The 25,266-nt window shown below is 43.3% G+C and overlaps 1 protein-coding gene across 1 annotated transcript in view; it reads right to left on the reverse strand.

Annotated features, from left to right (window-relative positions):
* Nucleotides 1–5,194, reverse strand: part of ANKH (ANKH inorganic pyrophosphate transport regulator) — a 139,381-nt gene extending 134,187 nt beyond the window's left edge. The window contains exon 1 of the mRNA XM_004427117.3: nt 4,751–5,194. Coding sequence (XP_004427174.1) covers nt 4,751–4,846 — 96 coding nt within the window. The 5' untranslated portion in view covers nt 4,847–5,194. The remainder of the gene's footprint in view (nt 1–4,750) is intronic.
* Between the last annotated feature and the right edge of the window lie 20,072 nt (nt 5,195–25,266).

A 25,266-nucleotide genomic window follows, 5' to 3' on the forward strand; every position in this document is an offset into this window, starting at 1 on the left:
TCTTTCTTCCATTTTAATCCTTAACCAAACTTTAAACAGTTTGCATACATTACTTTTATAATTAGAAAAAAAACACGTTATTTTGAAATTTATTCCATTAATATAAAACAGATTGGAGGGAAAAAAAGTGTCCCCCCTACGGTTACTTAGAAACTTAGCTTGGGATTGACATTTCTGTCTTGAAGTATTTTGGAAAGTGGAACATACAATGGACACTTTATTATTACTTAAAGCAGGCTCTGCCTGGGGAGGTCTCTTCCATCATTTAGTGACCTTGATGAAGAGTCCTTCCCAACAGTGGCCAGCGCCATACACTACATTCACCCTTTCTTATTCTTGTACCTCCTAGTCTAACGAAGACTTTTTTTGGGGGGGGTGGGAAGGAGGGGTGCATTTCTCTACTTAGTAGACAGGAAGAACATTTATTAAGCTATTTTTCCTGGGCTTCTTTTTTTCCATTTTGTGATATTAGTAATTTGAGACCCTCTTATACTGTGGAAGCCTAACTCCAGGTTTCCTAAGTCAGAAAGGGCTTTCCTAAATTACAAAGAGGGGCTGGGAAGCATTTCAACATTCCTATTACACATCTTACTCCAGTAATTCTAACAATCCATATGCAAAACTCTTCAGTAGCAAACATCTTGGGTCTTTGAATTATCATATTGGACCCAACCAAATTCAGTGAATCATTCAGGACTATCTGAAATACCTAGTTATCATTTGAATGTGAAAGCTGGGTTACCTGGCACTAAGCAGAATGCATTTCTCCTTAAGAGAGAACAATTTCAACTTTCTTTTCTCTTTTAAAGTCTTTATAGCACCATTGTCCTTAACATTTTAAGTGTCACGAAGTACCTTAAAAAAAGGTACTGATTTATTTTACATAATTTGGTGACTTTGGCTTTTAAGGAATGCAGGAGCTTTGTAACAAGTTTAGTTTTAAACAGAAATAACAGTCCTTTGAACATGGGGCGGTCAAATGGACATTTGCAGATACTTTTGAAGAAATACATTGTTCAAAATCTGTCTTAGCATCCTCCTTCTTTCCTTAGCAATCTGTATTGCTCTAATGAAAAAGAGTAAGTGATTTCTAAATAATTTTACTGTGAAGTATCAGTTATTTCTCATCTTTTTTCCTCCCATTGACCAAAGGTTGTGCTAACCTTGTCAAAATAAGATACTGTGTTGATTTAATTAATTATCTGGATCATTCAGCTCTTTGTACATGAACTTGGTCACCATCTCCCTTTCCTGGGAGCCCTGTTATGATTGTCCTATATCTGTTGAGTCTTTAGAATTCAAAATATGACAGCTAAGATTAAATCAAAACCTAGGCTGGGAATCAGAAGAGCCAGAACTTATTCCTATGTTTCTAAGAACTCCTGGGTGGATCTCAGTGCACAAGCTTCACCGCAGGAGGCAGAGAGCAGAATGGCGAAGGACCAGGTGGATCTGGGCCCGAACCCTGGCTCTGCTCTGTACAGCCTGTGTGATCTTGGGCAAGGGACTTAACATGCCTAGGCCTCTGACTCTTTCCTAATATATAACATGTGCTGAGATGTTACAAGCTCATACTAAGTGCTCAATGAATAGAAGCAATTAACATTTCTGATTCTCAATCTGTAAAAATACAGATAAAATGATAATTCCACATGTACTGCAATTATCATTAAGTGTTCTACACAACTATAGGGTTCTATAAATATTGTTTTAGTTTCTGCAATAATGGATGTATTCTCATTCTTTTCTATAGTGCCTATATTTAATATTAAAAAGCAATCATTCTATTCCATATAACTTTTTTTTCAGTGTAGAATTCAACTCCCCTGCCCCCTCAAATTACTGCCACCACCAACACTGAAAAATGTGATAATAGGTTCTGCTAGTTTTGTCAGAATAAATACTCCATAATATTTGGGTTTCCTCCCTGACTGAGCTATAAAATTACAGGAGATCTATATATAACAGATAATGTTCACGGAGAATATCAAGAGGCTCTGGATGGACTGTTGCAGGCTTCTTCACAGCCCCATCCCCCCTTGCACTAATAGCTCTGAGATAATTAATGTGTAATTCCTTTTCAGTCACATGTGTGCTGCTTACTCAAATTTCAGTGGAATCTTCTATGTAGCTGCATTTCCATTTTAAAAGTTCTCTGCATATTTTCTACAGAAACAACAAACTGTGATGTTTATAATCATAAAAAAAACCCTCATTTCAGAAAGATTTAAAATGACTTTATTATCCTTTTGTTCTTGACAAGTCAGAGACATAAAAGCTAATGAGATACTTTATTTTTTAATTTTGCATGTCTTGATCATCTCGAAAGCATGCAAACTGGGGGCTGTTTTGATCTTGTCCTCCTATGCCATCTCCCTGTGTTAGGATTAGTCAATTACTGAAATATGAATCATTGTGCACTCACTGCAAGGTGTCATACACCTGCCCACTCTGAAAGAATGGTGGAGACCTACCTGTGTCCGCCTGTCTAGGACTCAGTAAAAATTCATGCCAAGAGCTGCATATTTTCAGAAGTCTAATGTAGACCTACTTTTGCAAATAGGTTCATTTCTCCTCCTAGCAGTTGGGGTAAAGTGGTCTTCTATTCATTACCCACACAGGATCAGGTAGCTCACTGTCAATCTTTCCCTCCAGTTTAATACTAAGAAAAAGTAAGTTCTGTTCTTCTCACCCTGAACCATTCTGCAAAACAACTATCATCTGATACAAGAAGGCAAAGCAAGGTTTTGAAAACCTGTCAATTTCTTCCCCCCATCTCTCCACCCCTAACTCCGATACAATATCTCCACCATCAGGCCTATAACTTCATAAATACACTGGTGTTTAAAGGATAAGAATCTCAAACAAGACTTGTTGATAAAACTTGCTTCTGTGCAAAAAGACAACTCTTCTAGTACTTTGCTTACATCAGCTATAATACTGAGGTTAGCAAAGTCTTAAGGATGAGTTTGAATTATTACTCCCACTAGGATAAACCATCTGTATAGTTGTCTCTTATGTCTAGCCTCCCTTTTGTAACCTCAGGAGATCCTTTCCCTTACACTAAAATCAAATCCTTAGTTATATCAGCCTTGTATTAAATCAAGCAAATGAGAGCCAATACGGTGGTATGCTTCAGGCCATTTAATTAAGACAAAGAACACTCTTATTTCCTCCAGCTATCGCTATATAATTCAAACACACACACACACACACACACACACACACTTACACTACAGCTCAGGGAGATCAGGTGAATAGCCTGGGCTTTCTGACAACCTCTGGGGCAGCTCCAAGAAGATAAGCCTTAAAATAGTGAAAGGTTCAGGTGAACACACAGCGCTTGACTCATCTAAAATGTACAATATAGTTAATTCAGGTCTAAAAACCTTTCCACAGATGATAGGAAATGCCCAAAGTCACCAGTTAATCATGCAAGAAGGGAAGGTGGGCGGGAAGGAGTTGGAGCAGCAGAGAAGCCCTTCGAGGGCACTGGTGAAATACTGGCAGGAGCGGAGTGGCAACAGAAAAGCTAAAATATTTCAACAAAGGAAATTAGTCGTCTTACTAGCTAGACAAAGGTCTCCAGAGACTATGCTACGTGGTGAATACTTATCGGCAATAAAATTCCAAGTAAAAAGTAGCTTACAATGTGGGCTAAGTATTAGGGAGTTTAGAGAGTTGCAATCAATCAAAAGTTCTGAGCACAGAGAGACAAATCCAGGCAGATATTCATCAACTGGAAGAGTCAAACCCCCTTCTGAAAAACTGTTTGGTTTTTTAATACTAAAAGTGCATCAAAATAGGTGCATTTTCTATATAAAACATTCTATTAAGTCTCTTGACTTAAAGGAAAAGAAAAGAAACAAAGTACTACAACACCAGGAGTGTTGCTCACCACACGCCCTGGCCAGTTTCCACACCTGCCCATCAAGGTGGCGTGCTGCTGCCCCCTCCCCCCATCCTCTTCCTGCCCTTAAAATGCAACTGCATCCCGCTGGAAGCCCTGCGAAAACGGTCCCCAGAGGCAAAGTGCAGAGCACCAATACCCCGCTGCTGGAGAGTCTGCAGCGCTAGATTTGCAATGACGCCACATGGGGAGAAACGGGGAAAAACATGAAAAAGAAACAACCACGAGAAGGCAACAAACAAAAATGTGCTCCTCTTCTTCAGTGATCCAAGACAAAAGAGACCCCAAACTAGAGATGGCCAATGGTCGGCTTATCGGGACACATTTGGACACCCCTAATCCATACCTGGGCTAAAAAAAAAAAATGGAATTACCTGGGAAATCAACTTGGACACATTGTAATACAAAATCTCCCCATCATCACCATCACCATCACCACCAACCCCGGACAAACACCCAGCACTTGAGCTATTAGAAACATTTTACTTACCGACCTGAGGTTTACATAATAACAAATTACATAATACTCCTGCTGTGCACTAAATACCCTTCTATAGGTGCAGCTGCAAACCCTCTGGTCTTTTAACATTTTCCAGAGAGAGCTGGAAAAGTCTGCTGAATAACTGGGGGGTGGGGGGAAAGGAAGTGCTGGAAACTCATCCTTGACAAGCTGCAAACCCAACCAAATGTTCCAGAATAAAAAGGGACTCGGAGCAGGTGACTCCCCTCTGCACCCATCCCCTGGCGCCCGGGTGTCTAAGGCCAAGGCAGAGCGAGCGGGGCGCATGGGGTGCGGGGTGGCGCTGCCCGGGCCGGGCTGGGGGTGCGGCCGGGGCTTACCTGCTCCCCGAAGTCGATGGCTATGTTGGTGATGCCCAGGGGCACCAGGAACCGGATCAGGGGCCAGTAGTGCGTGAGCGCCGGGAATTTCACCATAGTCCCCGCCGTGGGCTGACCCCACACACATCTGCCGCCGCGAGGGGACTCTGCCGGGAGGCGTGGGGCGAGCGGGCCGAGCGGGGGCGCGGGCGGACGGAGGCCGGGTCCGGCGGGGCCTCGGGGCGGCGGCGGCGGCGGCTCCTCCTCGCGGCTCCGGCGCCCTCTCCAAGCGCGGCTGCTCTAGCAGGAGATCCGCAAGCTCAAGTCCATCCCTGCTGCCCTCCCACACAACAAAGATCTGCCGGGAAAAAAAAGAGGAGGGACGGCGGCGGCGGCGGCAGCAGAGGGTTCTGCTGACAGCGGCTCCATTATAAGCGCTCCGGGCCCGGAAATAAATAAATAACCGCGCGCACGAGGCGCTCCCGCCGCCGCCGCCGCCGCCGCCGTGCGGAGGAAATCAGGGGCGGGCGCGGAGGCGCGGACACCGCCGGCGGCCCGGGGGGCGGGCGGCGGGCTGGGGAGGGGGCCGGGTCGGCCCTGGCGGGCGGCGCCCTCCCTCCCCCGCCGCCTGCGCTCGGCGCGGCCGCGGGGGGCGCTGCGCACGCACAGGCCGCGGGGCCGCCGCCGCTCCGCCGCGTCCGGGGGCGCGCGGGGTGGGACTCGCCGCGGTCCCTGGCCGGCCAAGGGGCGGCGGCGCGAGCCTGCGGGGGAAGCTGGGCGGAGGGCGGTGCGTGGCCCGGAGCCTAAGGGCGCGGCGTGGGGAGGCCGAGGGGCGGGGGCACCGAGCCATCCGGAGGCCCCGGGGCCGCCCGGGCTCTGCGGGGAAGTCCGGGGAAGGGCCAGGGCGTGCGGAAGACAGGCAGCCGGGGCAGGCGACCCGAGCGCGGACGCGCAGGGGGGATCGGGGCGCACAGGGACCGGGAGGGAGCGGGTGTGGGACGCCCCGTGCCCCACCCCGGCGGGCGCCTCGCGGGCCGGGTCCCCCGGTGGCCGCGTCGAGGCGGGCGGGGACGTTCGGAGGAGGCAGCTCCGAACCGGGGCTCGGGGTCTGCTTCGGGCCCACCTGGGGAACTCGGGGCTCGAGGGGGATGGAGGTACCGCTCTGGGCGGGCGCGAGAGACCGAGAAAAGGTCGCCGCGAAGGGAGCATCTCTCTCAGGGTGTCCAGGGGCGACGGTGACCCGCGTCCCCGAGGGAGAATGCGCAGAGGGCCGCAGGGACCGGTCCCTGCAGGCGCCGAGGCGGGGCCGGCCGCCTTTTCGAGCGCTCGGATCTGTCTCCAACACGGTTTGCTAACAGTGAGCCGAGATTCTCTTCAGTGCACCCCTGTTGTAAAAAACCAACAACCTGAAAAGTCTATCTCTTTTAGATAAACAAGGGGAAAGAAAGAAAAGTCTGTTTTATAATACTGTACCCAGTGATTTCAGGATAAATAATAGCTGTGCGGAGTGTTTTACCTAAAACTTAACAGTATGCAAAGCCTGCATCCATCTCTGCGCCCAGCGCACAAGGACAGAGAGTTGAGGTCTCGGGGAGTGAAAAGCGCCTCACGGAGGCAGGGGGTATATGGGAAATCTCTCTACCTTCTGCTCAGAAGGACCTGTGTTTGCTTTAATGCGCTGCTGTTGCCCTCTTGAAATTCGTAATTTTTAGAGGGGCCGGGCAAATTATGTAGCCTGTCCTGCTTATATTATTTTGCACTCCCTCCTCACACATGCATCTTTTAAAGTTTGCTTAGCATATTAAAGTAATTTATTATATTAAAAGTCATAACGTAATTTTGCACCTAAAAATGAGCCTTTTACTTCGCATTTATCTTTGTGAAGCTTGTGTTCATAGTGAGCTTGAGACCCCCAACGTCGTGGTTTCACGTATTACACAATTATTTGAATTTTTATGTATTATTATTATAATTATTTGAAAGTATTAAATGTTTCCCATATTTTATGCCTTTAAAGAGACCTTTTAAAATTCTACACAGTCTGAACAAGGCCTTGAGAAATAGGAGGCTAATTTACCTTGTAGCTCTGTTGTAACCTCAAATTGCATCCCATATAATTAAAATGAAATTTTAGTAATTATTTTTTTGTGTTAAATGTGTCAGATAATATTATTTAAAAGACGTCTCAGCAAAACAGGAAGTTCTTGTGTACAGGACTCTCCTCAATAGCAAGTTCCTGAAAGGTGTGTTTTAATATAGTCAAATCTAACTTTAAATACACCGAGAGCTTGTTATTTAAAGGAATGCTCTGGGAAGGAGCTCTTTTCTTAAGCAAATATCACCTTATGGTTTATCCATTCTGTTAGTCTAGGTTTCCGCCGCTCATTTTACTTAAAGCAATCTAATTTTGCTGACCTTTGTCTAGAATGTGGGGTTGATGAGGTCCTGGATCAATCCTCATCAAGTCCAGTGTGCTTTGGTTGGTCCCTGGAGGAGGACCCGCCACATGGCTGCTGCTGATTGATGGAAACACACACCTTCAGTCTTAAGGAGGAATGCTGAGAAAGTTCTGGTGAATCAATGCAAGGTCATCGTCCTTGTTTGGGTATTCTAAAAGTATTTTTTTGATGAGTGATTTAATAGTGTGATCTTTGATTATGGCAAAGAGCACTTTTTAGATTTGAAAGGCCTCTGAATTTCCATCACATGATGGCAACGTGGAAGTGAACTTCATAAATGACCAACAATATACTATTTTGATGCCTGAAATTATTAACTCCAATTTTTGAAGAAGCTAATGCAAAAAGAGAAACTGAAAGTTACGTACAGTCTGATTTACTTTTGTACTGGAATTGATCTTAAATTATTATGTTCAAGTTACCCCCAAGGAACATCTGCTGCAAAGAAAAGAATGAAAGATCATGTTTAAGATCATCCAGTTCTAGAACTCTATAACTCAGATTTCCTTGACTTGAGGAGCCCGGTGGCATCAGATTGGATTGTAGCAATGGACACGGTCTGGAAGCAGACGCCAGGAAGATTTGTGTGGCACTGACTTTATGGAGTTATCTACACTGGTCACACATAATTATCCTATATCACGTATTTAGTATAACCAACTTATTAAACAAATAGTTTCGATGGAAGATTTGGCCCTGGCTATTGGTGTCTAGTTTTGAAATGAGTACTAAACTCCCCAAAATAGAGTAGACTAGATATTAATTCAACCCTTATGATTCTACATCTGGACCTAGCGCAATTTTACTACATGGCTCATTGGGGATGTGGTGAGGGGAAGCCTCTGATTCTAGACTATTTAACTGTGTTCATATAAATATTGTTCTATTTGATGAAGCCATGATTTCTGCCCAAGCTTCCAGAGAGCAGAAAGAAAAGTTGTTTTCTTTCCCCCAACTGCAAGTTTTGCTTTTGCCATTTGAATCTGTGTCATTCCGGCGCAAAGCCCAGTTATAATTTGCCTGGGCCAATTATCAAAGCCAGTTTTTATTCTCTCAACACATCCCAACAGTTGGAGGTAGGAGGTGAGTGGCATGGGTAAATTATCCTGAAATTGAACATTTGCTGTAGATAAGCTAGAATTAGCTAGTTCAATTCTGCCAAGAGTTATCGTTCTCACTTTTAACGACTTATCTAATAGTATTTTTAAAGGGACCACACAGATGCTTCAAAATGTTGTGCTGTAAAGAGGAATGGGGACGGTATCTGCATACTGACATGGAATGATCTGCAGAAAATTTTAGTAAATGAAAAAATCAAGGTGCCAAATTGCTAAATGGTATGTAATTTGGGGGGTAAAATGGGAAAAAATATGAATATGGTTCTGTGTGCACGTGTTTGCTTACCTTTCTGAAAAGACACACTGGACATATAAACCAAAAATTAATCAAATATTTATCTAGGGGGAAGAAAGAGAACACGGTGGACTAGGGATGGAAGAAGGGCTTCTCTGAATGTCCCTTGTTATCTAATTTTGTCTTTGGAAACATTCATGTTTTACATGTTGAAAGCATAAAGTTAAATCGAAAGAAAACAATTATACACAGCAGACTGTCTGTAAAAATGTGTGACTGAAAAAAATGTGTATTTTTTTCCTGTTTATTCCTCTTTTATTCTGAGAAAAGGATTTGAGGCAGCTTTAATCAGAGCACAGATATATGCCTTATGCACTTTTATAAATTTTGATTTTTCTATAATTGCTAGACAATAAAATATCAGGGGATCCTCTTGCCAGATCAATTGTGTAACCTGATGGCATTGTATATTGGTAACTTTTAACTCACTCCTACATCTGAAAAGTGACCTAAAAAACAAAAGTAAGTTTTGGGATGGATCTACTCATGCCACTCAAAAATACCACCACCACCTGGCTTGCAGGATTCTAGAAGTAATGTACTTTATATAGGTGAGCATTTGATGGTTTGCTGACCTATATTTGGCTCATTATAGTGAGCACATGTAATTTATCCTGGCTCTGCAAACCTTAGGTCTGGCAATTCTTAATGAATCGAATGGAATGAGAGATGTAACTGAGATTAAAATGTAGCTACTTTTCTTTCCCCTTTTTCCTCTCTTTCTTCAACTTCTGCTTTTGCTTGTTTTATTTAAATGACCAGAATAACATAAAATGCCTGTAATTGAAAATATTTAATAAAGCTTAAATTTTTATTATTGCTACCTATTCAAGATCTTTTTTTTAAAGCTCTTTTATTTATTTATTTAATTTTATTTTCTATTTTTTCCTGAGGAAGATTCACCCTGAGCTAATATCTGCTGCCAATCTTCCTCTTTTTGTATGTGAGCCGCCACCACAGCATGGCCACTGACAGATGAGTGGTGTAGGTCTGTGCCCGGGAACTGAACCTAGGCCATCGGCGTGGAGTACGCCAAACTTAACCACTAGACCATGGGGCTGGCCCTAAAGCCCTTTTAAAATATCATGTCCTTCACAAAGATTTCAGGTATAATTCTAGTTCACTTTGACATTTTCTCTTCCATTTTATATTTTGGCAATCAGAGTCAGGGCTGCATTAGTCTCTGTTTCTAGGATATAAGTCTGATATCTACCACAAAATATTAAATTTCCTGAGGTTGGGAACTATTTAAAATACTATTACATCTCCTTTCACCCCTACTTCTCACCTCCACTCGCAGGACAATAATAGACACTAAATACAGTCGTGTGTCGATTAACGATGGGGATACGTTCTGAGAAATGCATTGTTAGGTGATTTTTTAGTTGTGTGAACATCAGAGAATGTACTAGCACAAACCTAGATGGTATACTACTACACACCTGGGCTACATGGCATTAACCCTATGGGACCACCATTGTGCTCCGTCGTTGACCGAGACGTCATTACATGGCGTGTGACTATGATGTGTTTTGAATTGAGTTTTCCATAAGGTTTTTATGTTTAATCTCCAAGTTTACAAGTGTATTTCCCTTTCCATTATTATACAGTTAATACTGACTGGCATTTTGATGATATATTGAAATCAGATTCTCTAGCTTCTCAGGCTTTACTATCTTGGCGAAGAGGTAGACAATGGTTCTTTTAATTGTTACTGCATTTTAACCAAATCTATTTTCCCTTTTCAGTGTTACTAATTAGATTAGAGTAGGTATTAATACATCAGACAAATATGTAGTACAGTGGCACCTTCACATTAAGTATAAGCTTATCCCTAAATTTCTATATCCCCATCAGAGCATTTTTATCTTTGAAAATGTTCCTGATTTCAAAATGGTATCCTGCTACTTAGGACATAATTTTAGTTGTGACTCAATACATTGATTGGTTGGACAAGGTGTTAATGAAACCAATGTCATTTTAATCTCTATACAGATCAGTTAACTTTGTTTTAATTCATTCAGAAACCTCTTTTGAGTGCCTGCTGTGTGCCAGGCATGGTGCAAGGTGCTGGGTATATAGTATTGAACAAAACAAACATAATCCCCCTAATTGGGAACAGTGCAAGATGTGTTCTCTCTCTCCCTTTACTCAATACCATAGTGGAGGTTCTGCCAATGCAAGTAGACAAGTAAAATAAATAAAAGGCAAACACATTGGAAAGAAAAAAATGACTTTTTATTCAGAGATGACAAGATAGTTTACATAGAAATTTCCAGAGATTCTATAAGAAAGCTACCAGGGGCCGGCCCCGTGGCTTAGTGGTTAAGTGCGTGTGCTCCGCTACTGGCGGCCAGGGTTTGGATCCCGGGCACGCACTGATGCACCGCTTGTCTGGCCGCGGTGAGGCCACGTCCCACGTACAGCAACTAGAAGGATGTGCAACTATGACATACAACTATCTACTGGGGCTTTGGGGAAAGAAAAAAAAAAAAAAAGGAGGAGGATTGGTAATAGATGTTAGCTCAGAGCTGGTCTTCCTCAGCAAAAAGAGGAGGATTAGCATGGATGTTAGCTCAGAGCTGATCTTCCTCACAAAAAAAAAAAAAAAAAGCTACCAGAACTAATATGTGAGCTTAGCAAGGTGATGGTATACAAAGTCAATATACAATAATCAATTGTATTTATATACACTAGCAGTGAAAAATTGGAAATTGAAATTAAACAACTGTCATTTACAAGAGTATGAAAATCCATGAAATACTTAGGGATAGATCTAACAAAACGTGTGCAAGCTTGTAATGTTGCAACCTACAAAACATTAGAAGTTCAAAGAAAATCCAAATAAATGGAGAGGTGTGATGTGTTGATGGATCAGATGCCTTAATATTATTAAGATACCAATTCTCTCTGAATTGGTCTACAGATTAAACAGAATCCCAATCAAAATCTTTGGGAGGGCCGGCCCCAGTGGCCTAGTGCTTAAGTTCTGCATGCTCCGCTTCAGCGGCCCGAATTTGGTTCCAGGGCAGGACCTATACCACTTGTCTGTAAGTGGCCCTGCTGTAGCAGCCGTTCACATACAAAAAGGGGAAGATTGGCAACAGATGTTAGCCCAGGGCGAATCCTCCTCAGCAAAAAAAGAAAAAAAAATCCTTTGGAAAAAGAAAATGCATGGGACTGAGGATAGCCAAAACAATTTTGAAAAAGATGAACAAAACTGGAGGACTCAAGACTACCTAATTTCAAGACTTACCATAAAGCTACTGTCATCACCACAATGTGGTTCTGGTGAAATAGACATACAAGTCATACAAGTCAATGGAACAGAATAAAGAGTCAGAAATAGACCCTCACATATGTGGTCAATTGATTTTTCACAAAAATGCCAAGGTAATTAAATGGAGAAAGAATAACATTTTCAACAAATGATGCTGGGACAACTGGACATCCATATGCAAAATAATGACCCTTGAGCCATACTTCATGCCATATACACACATTAACTAAAAATGGATTATAGATTTAATGTAATAACTACAATACTTCTAGACTAAAACATAGGAGAAAATCTTTGTGACCTTAGGTTAGACAAAGATAATTCCTTAGATACATATCAAAAGCACAAACCAAGTTTCCTTGGTACAAAGTACAAAAGTACAAAAAGTTTCCTAAATTGGACTTAACAATTTAAAACTTCTGCTCTTCAAAAGCTATCATTAAGAAAATTAAAAATATTAGCCATGGATTGGGAGAAATATTTACAAAACATGTATCTGATAAAGGGCTTGTATCGAGACTATATATATATTATATATATATATATCTTTTATTTATTTATTTATTTATTCCCCCAAAGCCCCAGGAGATAGTTGTATGTCATAGCTGCACATCCTGCTAGTTGCTGTATGTGGGACGCGGCCTCAGCATGGCCGGAGAAGCGGTGGGTTGGTGTGCACCCGGGATCCGAACCTGGGCCGCCAGTAGCGGAGCGCGTGCACTTAACCGCTAAGCCATGGGGCCGGCCCTATACATAGCTTTTCAAAATACAATAATATAAATACAAATAACCCAATTAAACAATGGGCAAAAAAATTTGAAAATGTACCTCACCAAAGAAGATGTAAGGAAGGCAAATAAACACATAAAAAGACTCTCAATCTCATTACTTACTAGGGAAATGCACATTAAAACCACTAAACACCTGTTAGAATGGCTAAAATTTACAAAAACCCCAAAATACGTAATGTTACTGAGTGCTGGTGAGGGTACAAATACAGAGCAAGTGGAACTCTCATACATCGCAGGTGGGAATGCAAAATGGTACAACCGCTTTGGAAAATGCTTTTAAAGTTTCAATAAACATAAATATACAACCCAAGCAACCCAACAATCCCACTCCTAGGTATTTACCCAAGAGAAATGAAAGATGTCCACAAAAAGACCTGCACGTGAATAGCAGCTTTATTCATAATTACCAAAAACTGGAAACAACCCAAATGACCATCAACTGGTGAACAGATGAACAAATTGTGATATATCCATACTGTGGAATACCACTCAGCAATAAAAGAACAAACTACTGATACATGCAATGGTGTGGATGAATCTCAAATGTATTCTAAGCAAAAGAAGTCTGAGTCACTGTCTGATACTAGTTATATGACATTATGGAAAACATAAATTGTAGGGATAAAAATCAGACCAGTGGTTACCAGTGGGTGGGAGCGGGGCAGAAGAGCCAAAAGGATTGACTACAAAGTGGTATAGGGAGACTTTTTGGGGTGATGGAGATATTCTGTATTTTGACCATGGTTGTGGCTGCACAACTCATAGAACTGTCTATCTGAATCTTATTATATATGTTATATCTTGATAAACCTACTTTTTTATTTATTTATTTTTTTGTGAGGAAGACTGGCCCTGGACTAACATCCATGCCCAACTTCCTCTACTTTATGTGGGATGCCGCCACAGCATGGCTTAACAAGTGGTGCATTGGTGCACGCCTGGGGTCCGAACCGGCGAACCCCGGGCTGCTGCAGCGGAGCGTGCACACTTAACCGCTTGTGCCACCTGGCTGGCCCTATAAACCTACTTTAAATAAAGCATATGTGTACATTAAAGCAAAATAAAAGAAAACATAATCCTTTCTGTCATGGGGCAGCCATTAAACAAATAAGCACACAGATAAATATACAGTTGCCTACTGCAGTCAACAATACGGCTGGCCATCTCATATCATAAAGAAGGTCTGGATAAGGAACTCTGCAATTTATGTTTGAATATTAACCCAGTTAATTTGCTTTAGAATTTGGTATAAAGTGTTCTATTTACTATATTACTATTAACAGCTAATATATATTGTAATCTGTCTGTATGCCAGACATTGTGCTAGATTCTTTCTATGCATCATCTCATTTAATCCTCACTGTAATCCTACGAATTTGCTACTATTACCTCCTCCCTTTTCTTATGCCACAGAAGCATAAACACGAAGATTAAGCAAATTATCTAAGGTCTCACAACTAATAAGCAGCCAAATTGGTACTCAAACCAGATATGCATGACTTAAAAGATATGAATCCCCATGCCAGGGCTTCTTAAAGTAGATGCTTAAAATGCAGAGTCTCAGCGCTCACCCAGAGACCATGATTCAGACTGAAGGGTAGGAGTAGTCTTGGGGGGCTGCATTTTCACAAGCATCCCGGGAGATGCTGATGCAGCTCCCCCTATTCTACCGTCTAAATGGTCAGCAGAGTTGCGTGGATCATGAAAGAGACTCAGAATCGCTAAATAGTAAGGCTGCAAAGAGTTTTAGAGATCATTCAGCCTAACTGTGTATCTGTGCTATGGGCTTCTGGAGCGAGAGCAGCAGTGCTGGTAGTTTCTCGAAAATGGGGAAATGAGGGATGGCTTGGGAGTGGGGTCTGTGCCACAGGCTTGGGAGAAGAGACAGTGGGAAGTCAGGGTTTCTCAAAGCTGGAGTCAAGGGCGCCAGCTTGAACAGCGTCAGGGGCTGCCTTGACAATAATTGTACAAGTAGCCTCTCTATGACGCTGCATTGCTTGCAAAGTACTTTTTGTATAAATAACATTCGTTTCTCACAACTAATCTGTGAGGTTTGTTAGTTGAATTCCTTTGGTTGAATGTAAGAGAAATCAGCTTAAACTAGCCTAAGCTGAAAAGATAGTTTTCTTATAAAGATATAGGTACGTCTCACAGAACCCAAGCCAACAGCAACATGGCCTTAGGAAGGGACTGGAAACAGAGGCTGAGCTGTTGTCAGGACTCTCTCTGCATCTCTCTCTCTTTTTTTTTTTGTGAGGAAGATCAGCCCTGAGTTAACATCCATGCCAATCCTCTTCTTTTTGCTGAGGAAGAACGGCCCTGAGCTAACATCTATTGCCAATCCTCCTCCTTTTTTTTTTTTTTTTCCTTTTTCTCCCCAAAGCCCCAGTAGATAGTTGTATGTCATAGTTGCACATCCTTCTAGTTGCTGTATGTGGAACGCGGCCTCAGCATGACCGTAGAAGCGGTGCGTCGGTGCGCGCCCGGGATCCGAACCCGGGCCTCCAGTAGCGGAGCGCGCACACTCAACCGCTAAGCCACGGGGCCGGCCCCCCCTCTGCATTTCTAATCACTATTTCTCTCTTTGTCTCCCTTCCTCCCACCATCCCTCCCTCCCCCTCTCCCTCTGTCATCCTCTGCCTTTCTGGTGCAGATAGTGGGTAGAAAATGCCCATCCATAACTCCTGAGCTTAGATATTAGGTCCCTTTTGCTCCCATGTCTGTATTTCAACACAAGGGACCCTGGGTGGGCCAGCTTGAGTGAGGTGCCCACCCTGGTTCAATCAGATGAGTCAGGGGATGGGGTCTTGTTGTCCACAATGGAGCCCCAGAGAGGAGGAGCTGGCAGACAACTCAACAGTGTCTAGTACATGGCCCCCTGCTGCTTGGCTATGTAACATATGTACACACATCACCCAAACATACAATTTTTCAAAAATGGCTCTGCCTAATAAGGCCCAAGTATTCCAGATGCAACTGCAAATGTACACTCTTTCCCCAATAGAAGACAACTCAAGGTCATGTCCAGCCACTCTCTGCACAACTGAGGCCTGCAGTTCATAGACAATCTCACCTTTTGCAGCATAAGGCAATATTCACCCTTTTGCCATATAAGGTGATGTTCTCAGGGAGTCTGTATCCTCAGATGCCATTATTTAATCTATCACAAGTAGCTTCATTAAAAAGGTAAATGGAAACAGGACAATTAATTTTAACAACATATTTTGTTTAGCCAAAAATATGTATCCAAAATATTACGAAGACAACATGTCATCCACATAAAAATATCAAAGAGATATTTTACATTCTTTTTTCCTACTAAGTCTTCAAAATCCAGTGTGTCTGCCCAGGACCGCTGTTCTCTCCGTATTTTGTGGTGAGGCCTTGTTGGACTGGGGTACAGCTGCACACACCATGGGGTTGTGCTCTCTCTGTTTATTGGGGAAGGGTGGCTTTGCCCAAGGGAATAAACATTGCTGGAGCACTGAGCCAAGGTGCCAGCTGTTTAAAGAAGGTCTGGGAAAGGCCACCTGGAGACCTGAAGTGCCCTTGTCCCATGGGACGTAGAATTCAGGTGCAGCTCCTTTCTCCGGGCGTTGGGGGGATGGTCTGGTAGGACTGAGTCCTTGGACCCACTACCTTGTTGCCAGGAAACGGAAATGCAGGAAAGCATCCACAGTAGTTCATCGGGCAGGCCTGCTTATCTGCACAGCTGAAGATGGTGGACGCAGGATTTTCAGTCTCGCTGATTCCAAAGCCAGTCCTCCCAGCTACTATTCTCTTTTGCTCCATCTGGTTGGAACATCTCCATGCAGGCTTTGAGCCGGAGTCACTGCCTGAGGTGGACTGAGATGGAGATTGCTTAGGAAGGCAGCCCCAAATTGGACTGAGCTAGGGCGGCCTGCAGGCGGAGCCGGGATCCGTAGCAGGTCAGGAATTGGGACACACCAGGGTGTAGTCTCCGTGGCCGAGGGTAAAGACTGAGCATCAGGAGAAGCCTGAGTGGCCCGGCCCGAGGTGGAGGCAGGGGTTGGAACGGCTCACAGAGAGACTTGTTTTGGATGGAGGTGAACTGCTAAATTGTTTGTTTTTTGGTGAACTGCCCCACCCAAGAATGTTCCAGTCATGTCTTAAAAGGCTTAGCCTCTCCGAAGAGGGTCTGGTTTTCCTGAGTCAGTGATTTTGTCTCCTTCTGTCTAAGAACGCTGCCAGTTTGTCTCCAAAAAAGTGTTCTGCCCTTAGGGTGGATGGGGGCTTGCTCAGGTGGCTCTGGACTGAGACAGTCCTCTTAGCCTTTGAGTTAGTAATTTTCCAATTCCCTCCTGGCCTTGGGGCTACAGATGGGTGTTTGACCTGAGCCGGACTCTAGCTAACGCCATCAGCTCCAATCACCAGGCTGTCTGCACAGAACAGGTATCCATGACAGGTCTTATCTCAGAGTGGCTTGGCTGCCTACCAGGCCAGGGGAGCTGCTTGCCGGAGGCCCCATCCCAAAAGTAAAGAAAAACATCTTGTCCTTGCCCAGTGTTTCTCAAGAACTCCACTTAGTGCTTTTAAAGCATGTTTACTTGATGTGCTACACATGGGCTCCCCCTCCCTGATGCGTCCATGTAGAACATGTGGCAAAAATCTCAAAAAATATGTAGATCAATAACAAGTTAGATATTTTTTAGTGAGATGTAATTGACATATCTTAGTTTCAGATGTACAACATAATGATTCGCTATATGTATATATTGTGAAATGATCACCATAGTAAATCTAGTTAACATCCATCACTACACATGGTTACAAATTTTTTTTCTTGTGGTGAGAACTTTTAAGATCTACTCTCAGCAACTTTCAAATATATGGTACAATATTATTAATTATGGTCCCCATGCTGTACATTACATCTGCAGGACTTATTTATCTTATGACTGGAAGTTTGTACCTTTTGACCCCCTTCACTCATTTCATCCACCCCCCACTCCTTGCCTTTGGCAACCACCAATCTGTTCTCTGTATCTACGAGCTCATTTTTTTTTTTTTTTGATTCCACATATTAGTGAGTAGAAAGTTAGATTTGATGTAGACCTGTTGTATAACAGCTTCCAATGCAAATTATGGGACAAGTTTATTTGATTTGCTTTTTCTGGGACTTACCTAACTTTTTCCCGCAAAATTCCCCATACTTAAATTTATACAATCTCCAAAACAGCATAATGGTCCTTAAAGGTAAGATTGATTGTGCTTTCTGAACCCCAAATACTATTTTTGGCTACTTTTCAAAGACAGTCTGGGGGGTGTAATTCAGAGGTGGAAATATTTAAGTTTTGGCTGGTGTCTAAAAACGACAAAACACATTATTGGGATTGAGGCTGTCCAAAAAAATGTCCAGGGCATTTGATGGCTATACTTGAAGACAGTTTAGTCCAACCATCCTCCTTATGTGTGTATCTGGCAGAACCAAATCTGGGACAACAGTAGAGGGTTAGCCAATGACATTCTTTCCTGCCACAATAATCTCCATTTCTTTCTTCTTACTGTTCTTGGGTTCCAGTGGAGAGGTCTAAGCGTGGCCGTGGGCGGTCTAAAACGTTGAAGGGCCAGGACGAAAGGCAGGGTGTGTAAGGCACCTAGACAAATAATAATTAATAATAAAAACAATACAGCAGTGGGTAGTATTTATCAGTTACATACTATGCCTTGCTATGCAGGGGCTTTACGGTAGCACCTCCTTCACTCATTCATTCAGTTGTCCAACATTTATTAGCGTGTCAAGCAGCATTCTAGGTGCCAAGAATAGAGCAAGGAAAGAGACAGAGTCCTTGCTCTAGTCAAGTGACACACAACAAACAAATACCTGTATGATGCAAAGTAGACAAGTGCTAAGAAGAAAAATAAATCTGAGCACAGGATAGAGGGGGGCAGAACGTGGCCAGAGGAGGTTGTTCTGTTGAGTAGGTACCCTCTCTGTCTGCTCTGCAGACAGAGGGAACAGCAGTGCCCTGAGCCTGGGAAGGGTTGGTATATTGAAGGAGAGAAGTAGAGGGACAGTGGTTGGGGATGAGGTCCATGGGGTAGCTAGGGATCCAAGTGGAATGGGAAAGCCATTGGAGATTATTGAGCAGGGACGTATTTTGACATAGGTTTTAAAGGAATTGCACTGCTTGCTTAGTGGAGAAAAGGCTGGATTAGGAGTAAGAGTGGGAGCAGAGAGGCCAGTTAGGAGGCTACTGTAATTGTCTAGGAGGGAGGTAGTGCTCACTTGCAGCCATGAGCTAAAATTGGAGGAGGTGAGAAGTGGTGGATTCTGTAAATACTCTGAAGTTAGGAAGGCAGTATTTGCTGATGGATTTGGATGTGAGAGCAAGAGAAGAGGGTGTTTTGACTTGAGCCCAAACTAGTGGTGACATTTACTGACGTCGGCAGCATGGGAAGTGGAGCTGACCTGGAGATGAAAAGCAAGACTTTTGTGTGGACATGCCAACTTTGTCATGCTTGTTACACATCAGGTGGAGATGTCATAAAGAGAGTTGAGTGGTCAATTAGTGTGGAGCTCTGAGAGGAGGCTGGAGATTTACATTTGGGTGTCATCAGCCGAAAGGTGCCATGTGAAGTCACAGGCCTGGATGAGCCATCAAGGAAGTGAGAAGATAAGAGGTCCAAGGTACTCCAACATTCATGCATAGGAAAGGGACAAATGCTGAGGGGAGTTCAAAAAAGTGCGAGGAAAACCAGGAGAGAGTGCTTATTTTGACAGCAAATCAGGAAAGTGACCAACTATGTCAAGTGCACTAGTAAGTTGAGTAAGATGAAGACAGACTTGACCACAGAGTTTAGCAACACATATTTCATTCACCTCAAAACCTTATGTGGTGGGTACTATTATCCACACTTTACAAATGAGGAAGCCAAGACTCAGAGAGGCTTAGTAACTTTGTCAGGGCTCACACAGCCAGTGACAGAGGCAGGGGTCCCACCCAGGCTAAGCCCAGAGGCTCCCAGCTCTGTGCCCGGGGTTATCCCCGGAGACGCACATTCCCCATCTTACTTCCAGTTTTTGAATCCTTGGCTTTTTATCTCCTGGGTGAACAGTGACAGTGCCCCAGGGAAGAAGCCTATCTCAGCTCCATTGGGAGGATGACAGATTATTGCTGCATCTTCTGACAGAATGATTCAAAATGAGGACAGAGGGAGGTTAATACCGAGCATTTAAGACAAGCCTGCCTTTACCACTTATCCTCGGTTTGAGCTTGTGATTGCTTTAAAAATTTCTTATTAGCATGAGAGAGAGAAAAAAGAGGCTCAAAATAAAAAGTGTTTATACCAAAAATGTAGTGGGGGATTTTCAGGCTTTTCTGACAGATTGCAGCCTACAAAACAGATTTGTGGGTGAAATCTAAGCTCTTTGTGTTCGTTCTTTTTCATCTCCTCTCTTTTATACTTAATGCCCATCAAAGAAAAGCTAATTAGGCCACTATAGGAATAGCATAAGTAACCCTCATCCCTAAATAATGTTATCTATTTATTGACCATGAAATATTTTGCATGAAAGGCATTTTCTTTTTTTGAGAAAAAAGTAGCTAATACATTGCCCTACTTTACATGTATTATTTTCTGACTGTATGTTCTTAAAATTAGTAATACTCTGAACATAGATTTTCAAATCTGGGTCTCCCAATCCAAAATTGAATGGATTTAGAGTATGTAAGTTTTTTTTTTGTTTTTTTTTTGTTTTGTTTTTTTTGGTGGGGAAGATCAGCCCTGAGCTAACATCCAATGCCAATCCTCCTCTTTTTTTTTTTTTTTTGCCGAGGAAGATTGGCTCTGAGCTAACATCTGTGCCCATCTTCCTCTACTTTATATGGGACGCCGCCACAGCATGGCTTGACAAGCGGTGCGTTGACGTACGCCTGGGCTCCGAACCTGTGAGGCCTGGGCTGCCACAGCAGAGTGCGCTCACTTAACCGCTTACGCCACTGGGCCAGCCTCTAGAGTAGGTAAGTTTTATAGGCTCTAGATGCCAATACAGTTTTTAGATGATAGTTACAAAATGAAAGATTTGTAATTTCAGTGAATTAGCTTCCTAGGGATGCCCTAGCAAATCACTACAAACTGGGTGGCTTAAGACAACGGGAGTTCATTCTTTCACAGCTCTGGAGGCCTGAGGTCAGAAATCAAGGTGTCAGCAAGGTCATGTTCTCTCCAAGGCTCTAGGGGAGAATCCTTCCTTGCTCTTACAGCTTCGGTGGCTGCAGGCATTCCCTGGCTTGTGGCCACATAAATCTAATCTCTGCCTTTGTCTTCACATGGCTGCTCCCCCCAGTTTCTGTGTCTCCAATCTCAACCTGCCTTTCTCTGATAAGGACACTGTGATTGGATTTAGGGCCCACCGTAAGACCTGTATGACCTCATCTTGTGATCCTTAACTCAATCACATCTGCCAAGACCCTTTTCTCCAAACAAGGTCTCATTCACAGATTCTGGAGCTGAGGATTTGAGCATATATTTTGGGGGCCTCTTTTCAATCCACTACACAATGTTATGGCCTAAAGTGGTGGGAAGGAATCAGAGGCCTGGGGTGTAGTCTTCCCTCTGATGTCTACTTTTCTAAGTTTGTGTACAACACTGTGTTCAAGGGAATATAACAAATGTGTGTGAGTAGTTTACAGAAACAAATGAGAGAGAGAGGAGGAGAGGGCTCACTTGGCAATCCCTCCTCGCAGGCCTCTGAGTCCCACAAAAAGAGAATGTGCTCTGGATCAGAGCCACCTCACTCTGCCAGCTTCTGGCTGTGTGACCTTGGCAATTTATTTAGCTTAGCCTAGGTTTCTTCATTTGTGAAATGTGAGTCGTAATGTTACTGAGCAATGGTCCTGCTCTGCTCCCTGCGATCTGAGCCAATTAATCATAATGAGTTCGGGATCAAGGAAGGAAATTTTAATTCCATTAGCCAGCATAGTCAGGAAGATGGCAGACAATGTCTCAAAAAACTATCTTCAAAGATTACAGAATCTTGAGGCAGTTACGGAGGGAAACATGGGCAGTAAGGAGGGAGTCCAGGATGATGGTTCTCCAGGCATGATGGGCTCCAGGCATCACATTGTTCCATTCTTCTGTCAGCTGTGATGGATACCTTGTAGGTGTGTTTCCTGCCTGTGGTCAGCCTGTTCCTGGAGAGAAACTCATAGAAGAAAGTTTTAACATATCAAGCTTTCATGGAGTATATACATAAATCAGGCCATAAATCAGGAGAGCATGTGAATTTTTTAGAGTACATGCAGAGCAGTACTCTAGAGGAGGGGCTGCGGCCATTTAGCATAACAAGATGGCCTCACTTATGCTCATTTATAGTAATACTGACCTCGGAGTGTCACTGAGAAGATCACAAGAGGTGGGAAATGGAAAGCCTCTAGCACAATGCCTAGATGATTCTATAAATGTCAGTGATCTCCTTCTCTCCATGCCGAGCCAGGGTGCCCATATTCCCTGCCTGATGCCATTCAGCATTCCAGTTTTTACCCTTGGAGCTCCCAGTTACACAAGGAAGTGGGATCCCTGGTCTGGTTCCTCATATCTTACCTCTGCCAGCTAGTCTGTTCAAGCTCTCTGTTCCCACAAGATGCTTCCAATTCACTCAGTCTTTTCTCCTTTACTGTCTTTGCATCTTGCCCAGAGACCTGGTATTCAGGTTCAGCTACTCAATTCAACTCTACAAACACCAGATAGACTTGTGATGACTACAGAGATGAATCCAATGGTCCTAGCACACAGGACTAGGTGCCCACTTCACATGTTTCTGAGCTAGCTAACTTGGAGACCCAGAGCTAGGCTTCTGGTGGCCATCTGTGAATTAAAATCAGCAAACAGTAGGCTTGTCTGGCAGTTCAGAAGCAGTGGACTGAATGGGGCTGCTGGGAATGGGAACAGAAGTTAAGGGTCTGGAGATAGGAGCATCAGGCCCTGCAACTGGTCTAGGTGGGACCATCTTCTCAGTTGTGGCAGATGATGCACTGCTCGCCTTAAGGACGGAGCCCTGGACTTGGAACCTGAAGGCCTGTGTGTGAACCCAGCAAGTTAAGTAATGTCTCTGAGCTCCAGTTTTCTCCTGTGTGAAAAAACAGAAGTTATAGATTGTTTGGGAATTCAAATAAGATTATAGGCATAAATGCAAGTAAATATGATTAAACTTCAAAGTATTGTGTAAGTAACCTAATAAGGCAGTTATAAGTTACACACCTCAGGGGTAGAACCCTTCTCTCTTTTCCACTACTATTATTTAATGCATGTAGATGAGCAATGAATGCCATGAAATGCAGGTAAAGTTGACCCAAGTCAATAGAAAAGGTTTTGATGCTGGTCACTTCTGGTCCAGAGGTTGTCTTTTACTTACCAGGAGTTAGGCTAGGGGAGTGCTTCTCGAACCTTAACGTTCTTACCAGTCCCTGGGGGTCTTGTTAAAATGCAGTCTTCCATTCAGCTGCTCTTGTCTGGGGCCCGAAATTCTGCATTTCTAGCAAGTTCCCAGGTGATGCCAATACTGCTGGGTGGAGGACCACACTTTGAGCAGCAAGGGGTGAGATAACATCCTGGAATCCAGTCCCTCAAATACTCTGGTTTTCTTGAAAGATCTATGCTCAGGATTTCCTGAAAACTATCAGCTGGACCTTCTCTTTCTTTTTTCACTGAAAACTCATCTTCTTCAGGTCAGAATTGGCAGAGAAAAATTTTCTTAGGGCAACCCAGGAAGAACAGAGGCAGTAAGGCAGAGGAAAATTGCTGTTTTGATAGAAGCCATGTCTTTAATCAATAAACTTGCCGACCCAAGATAACAGGAGGGACTTTCGTCTGCCAGACTTGAATCTGCACATTTTAGGTATACCACTTCAAGTTGGTCTAATTCTCATCTAAAAGCCTAATTGATACTAGGTTTTTTCTTTTTTCTTTTCTTTTCTTTTTTTTTTGGTGAGGAAGATGGGCCCTGAGCTAACATCTGTTGCCAATCTTCCTCTTTTTGCTTGAGGAAGATTGTCCCTGAGCTAACATCTGAGACAATCTTCCTCTGTTTTGTATATGGGACACCACCATAGCACAGCTTGATGAGCTGTGTCTAGGTCTGTGCCTGGGATCCGAACCCACAAACCCCAGGCCGCCAAAGCAGAGCATGCGAACTTAACCACTACGCCACTGGGCCAGCCCCTCATTTTGTTTTAACTTTATATCCCTTAAGGTTTTGCTCTGATCCCATCTCTTCTGAGAGGACTCTCCTTATTATTATTTTTTTTTTCCCTAACTCTCAATTCTTGACAAGCCCCCGTGGCTTCCAGTATTTGTCTCTATCCTCACACTGGTTTCACTGGATGTAGCCATCCTTTTGTGGGTCTCTTCCTTTAGACTGTGAGTTCCTTGAAGGAAAAGATGATGACTCTGTGTCTTGGAGGTCCTGGACAATGTCTGGCATGTTAGTAGACACTCCAGTTCTAGTAACAATTGTAGATACAAATGATGAGTTTGTTGAAACAAAAACTTTGCTAATCCTCATTTAATCCTCATAACAACTCTGATTTTTTGCTGTCCCTCCATTTCATAGACACGGAACAGAAGCTTAGAAAGGTTAAGTGATGAATCTAAGGTCACCCAATTGTCAAGTGTTGGAGCTGGGCTTTGGGTGAAGGTGTGTTTGGCTCTGTGGTCCAAGTTCTTCCTAACCACTTTGGAATGACTGAATGAATAAAGGCACCCACGGTGAACTTTTTATGTTTACCATGACCTGCAAAATGTGGATGGCTAATCATAGTTTTGGCCAAACATGCTGACATCCAGAGTTCCCAAGTGCTGGTCCATGGGCCAGTGGCAGCTCAGGAGCAAAGGTTCACCAGTCTTTGATATGAGGAAAATATAAACATAAAACTAAATTTATTCAGTTAAAGAACGGCCTTCATGATGAGATCGTGTCCTTTCTTTTCTGATATTCAAGTGACTTTCCTTTCACAAAATAATGGCAATAATAATTGGTATTTATTATTATTTTTTTAACGTTCTTACTTGGCAAAGTAGACTGACTATACTGAGCTGGAATCCTGTTTTTTTTTTAGACTTCTGTGCAGTCCCAATGCCTGGGAATGACTGCTTTAGAAAATTAAGAAATGAGGCTGGCCCGGTGACATAGTGGTTAAGTGCGCACACTCCACTGCTGCCGGCCTGGGTTCGGATCCCGGGCACGCACCGATGTACCGCTTGTCAGGCCATGCTGTGGCGGCGTCCCACATAAAAAGTGGAGGAAGATGGGCACAGATGTTAGCCCAGGGCCAGTCTTCCTCAGCAAAAAAAGAGGATTGGCATGGATGTTAGCTCAGGGCTGATCTTCTTCCAAAAAAAAGAAAGAAAGTTAAGAAGTGATCAACAGCAGAGCCTCTATTTGAGGGCAAAGAGGCAGATGTTCTTAGTGGGTGATTTTGAGATTGCAAGAAAAATTGCTGCTCATAAATATCCTCTTTCCTACCATACCCAGCTGACTGAGCAGCCCTTGATAATAAGACCCTAAATCTATGAAAGGAAAACCCCTTTGATTTGAGCAAAATGTTGCCAGCTTTCTCTTTTATTTATTTA

The sequence above is a fragment of the Ceratotherium simum genome, chromosome 18 (assembly GCF_057802395.1).
Source record: "Ceratotherium simum simum isolate JZ-2026a chromosome 18, ASM5780239v1, whole genome shotgun sequence".
NCBI classification, from domain to species: Eukaryota; Metazoa; Chordata; class Mammalia; order Perissodactyla; family Rhinocerotidae; genus Ceratotherium; species Ceratotherium simum.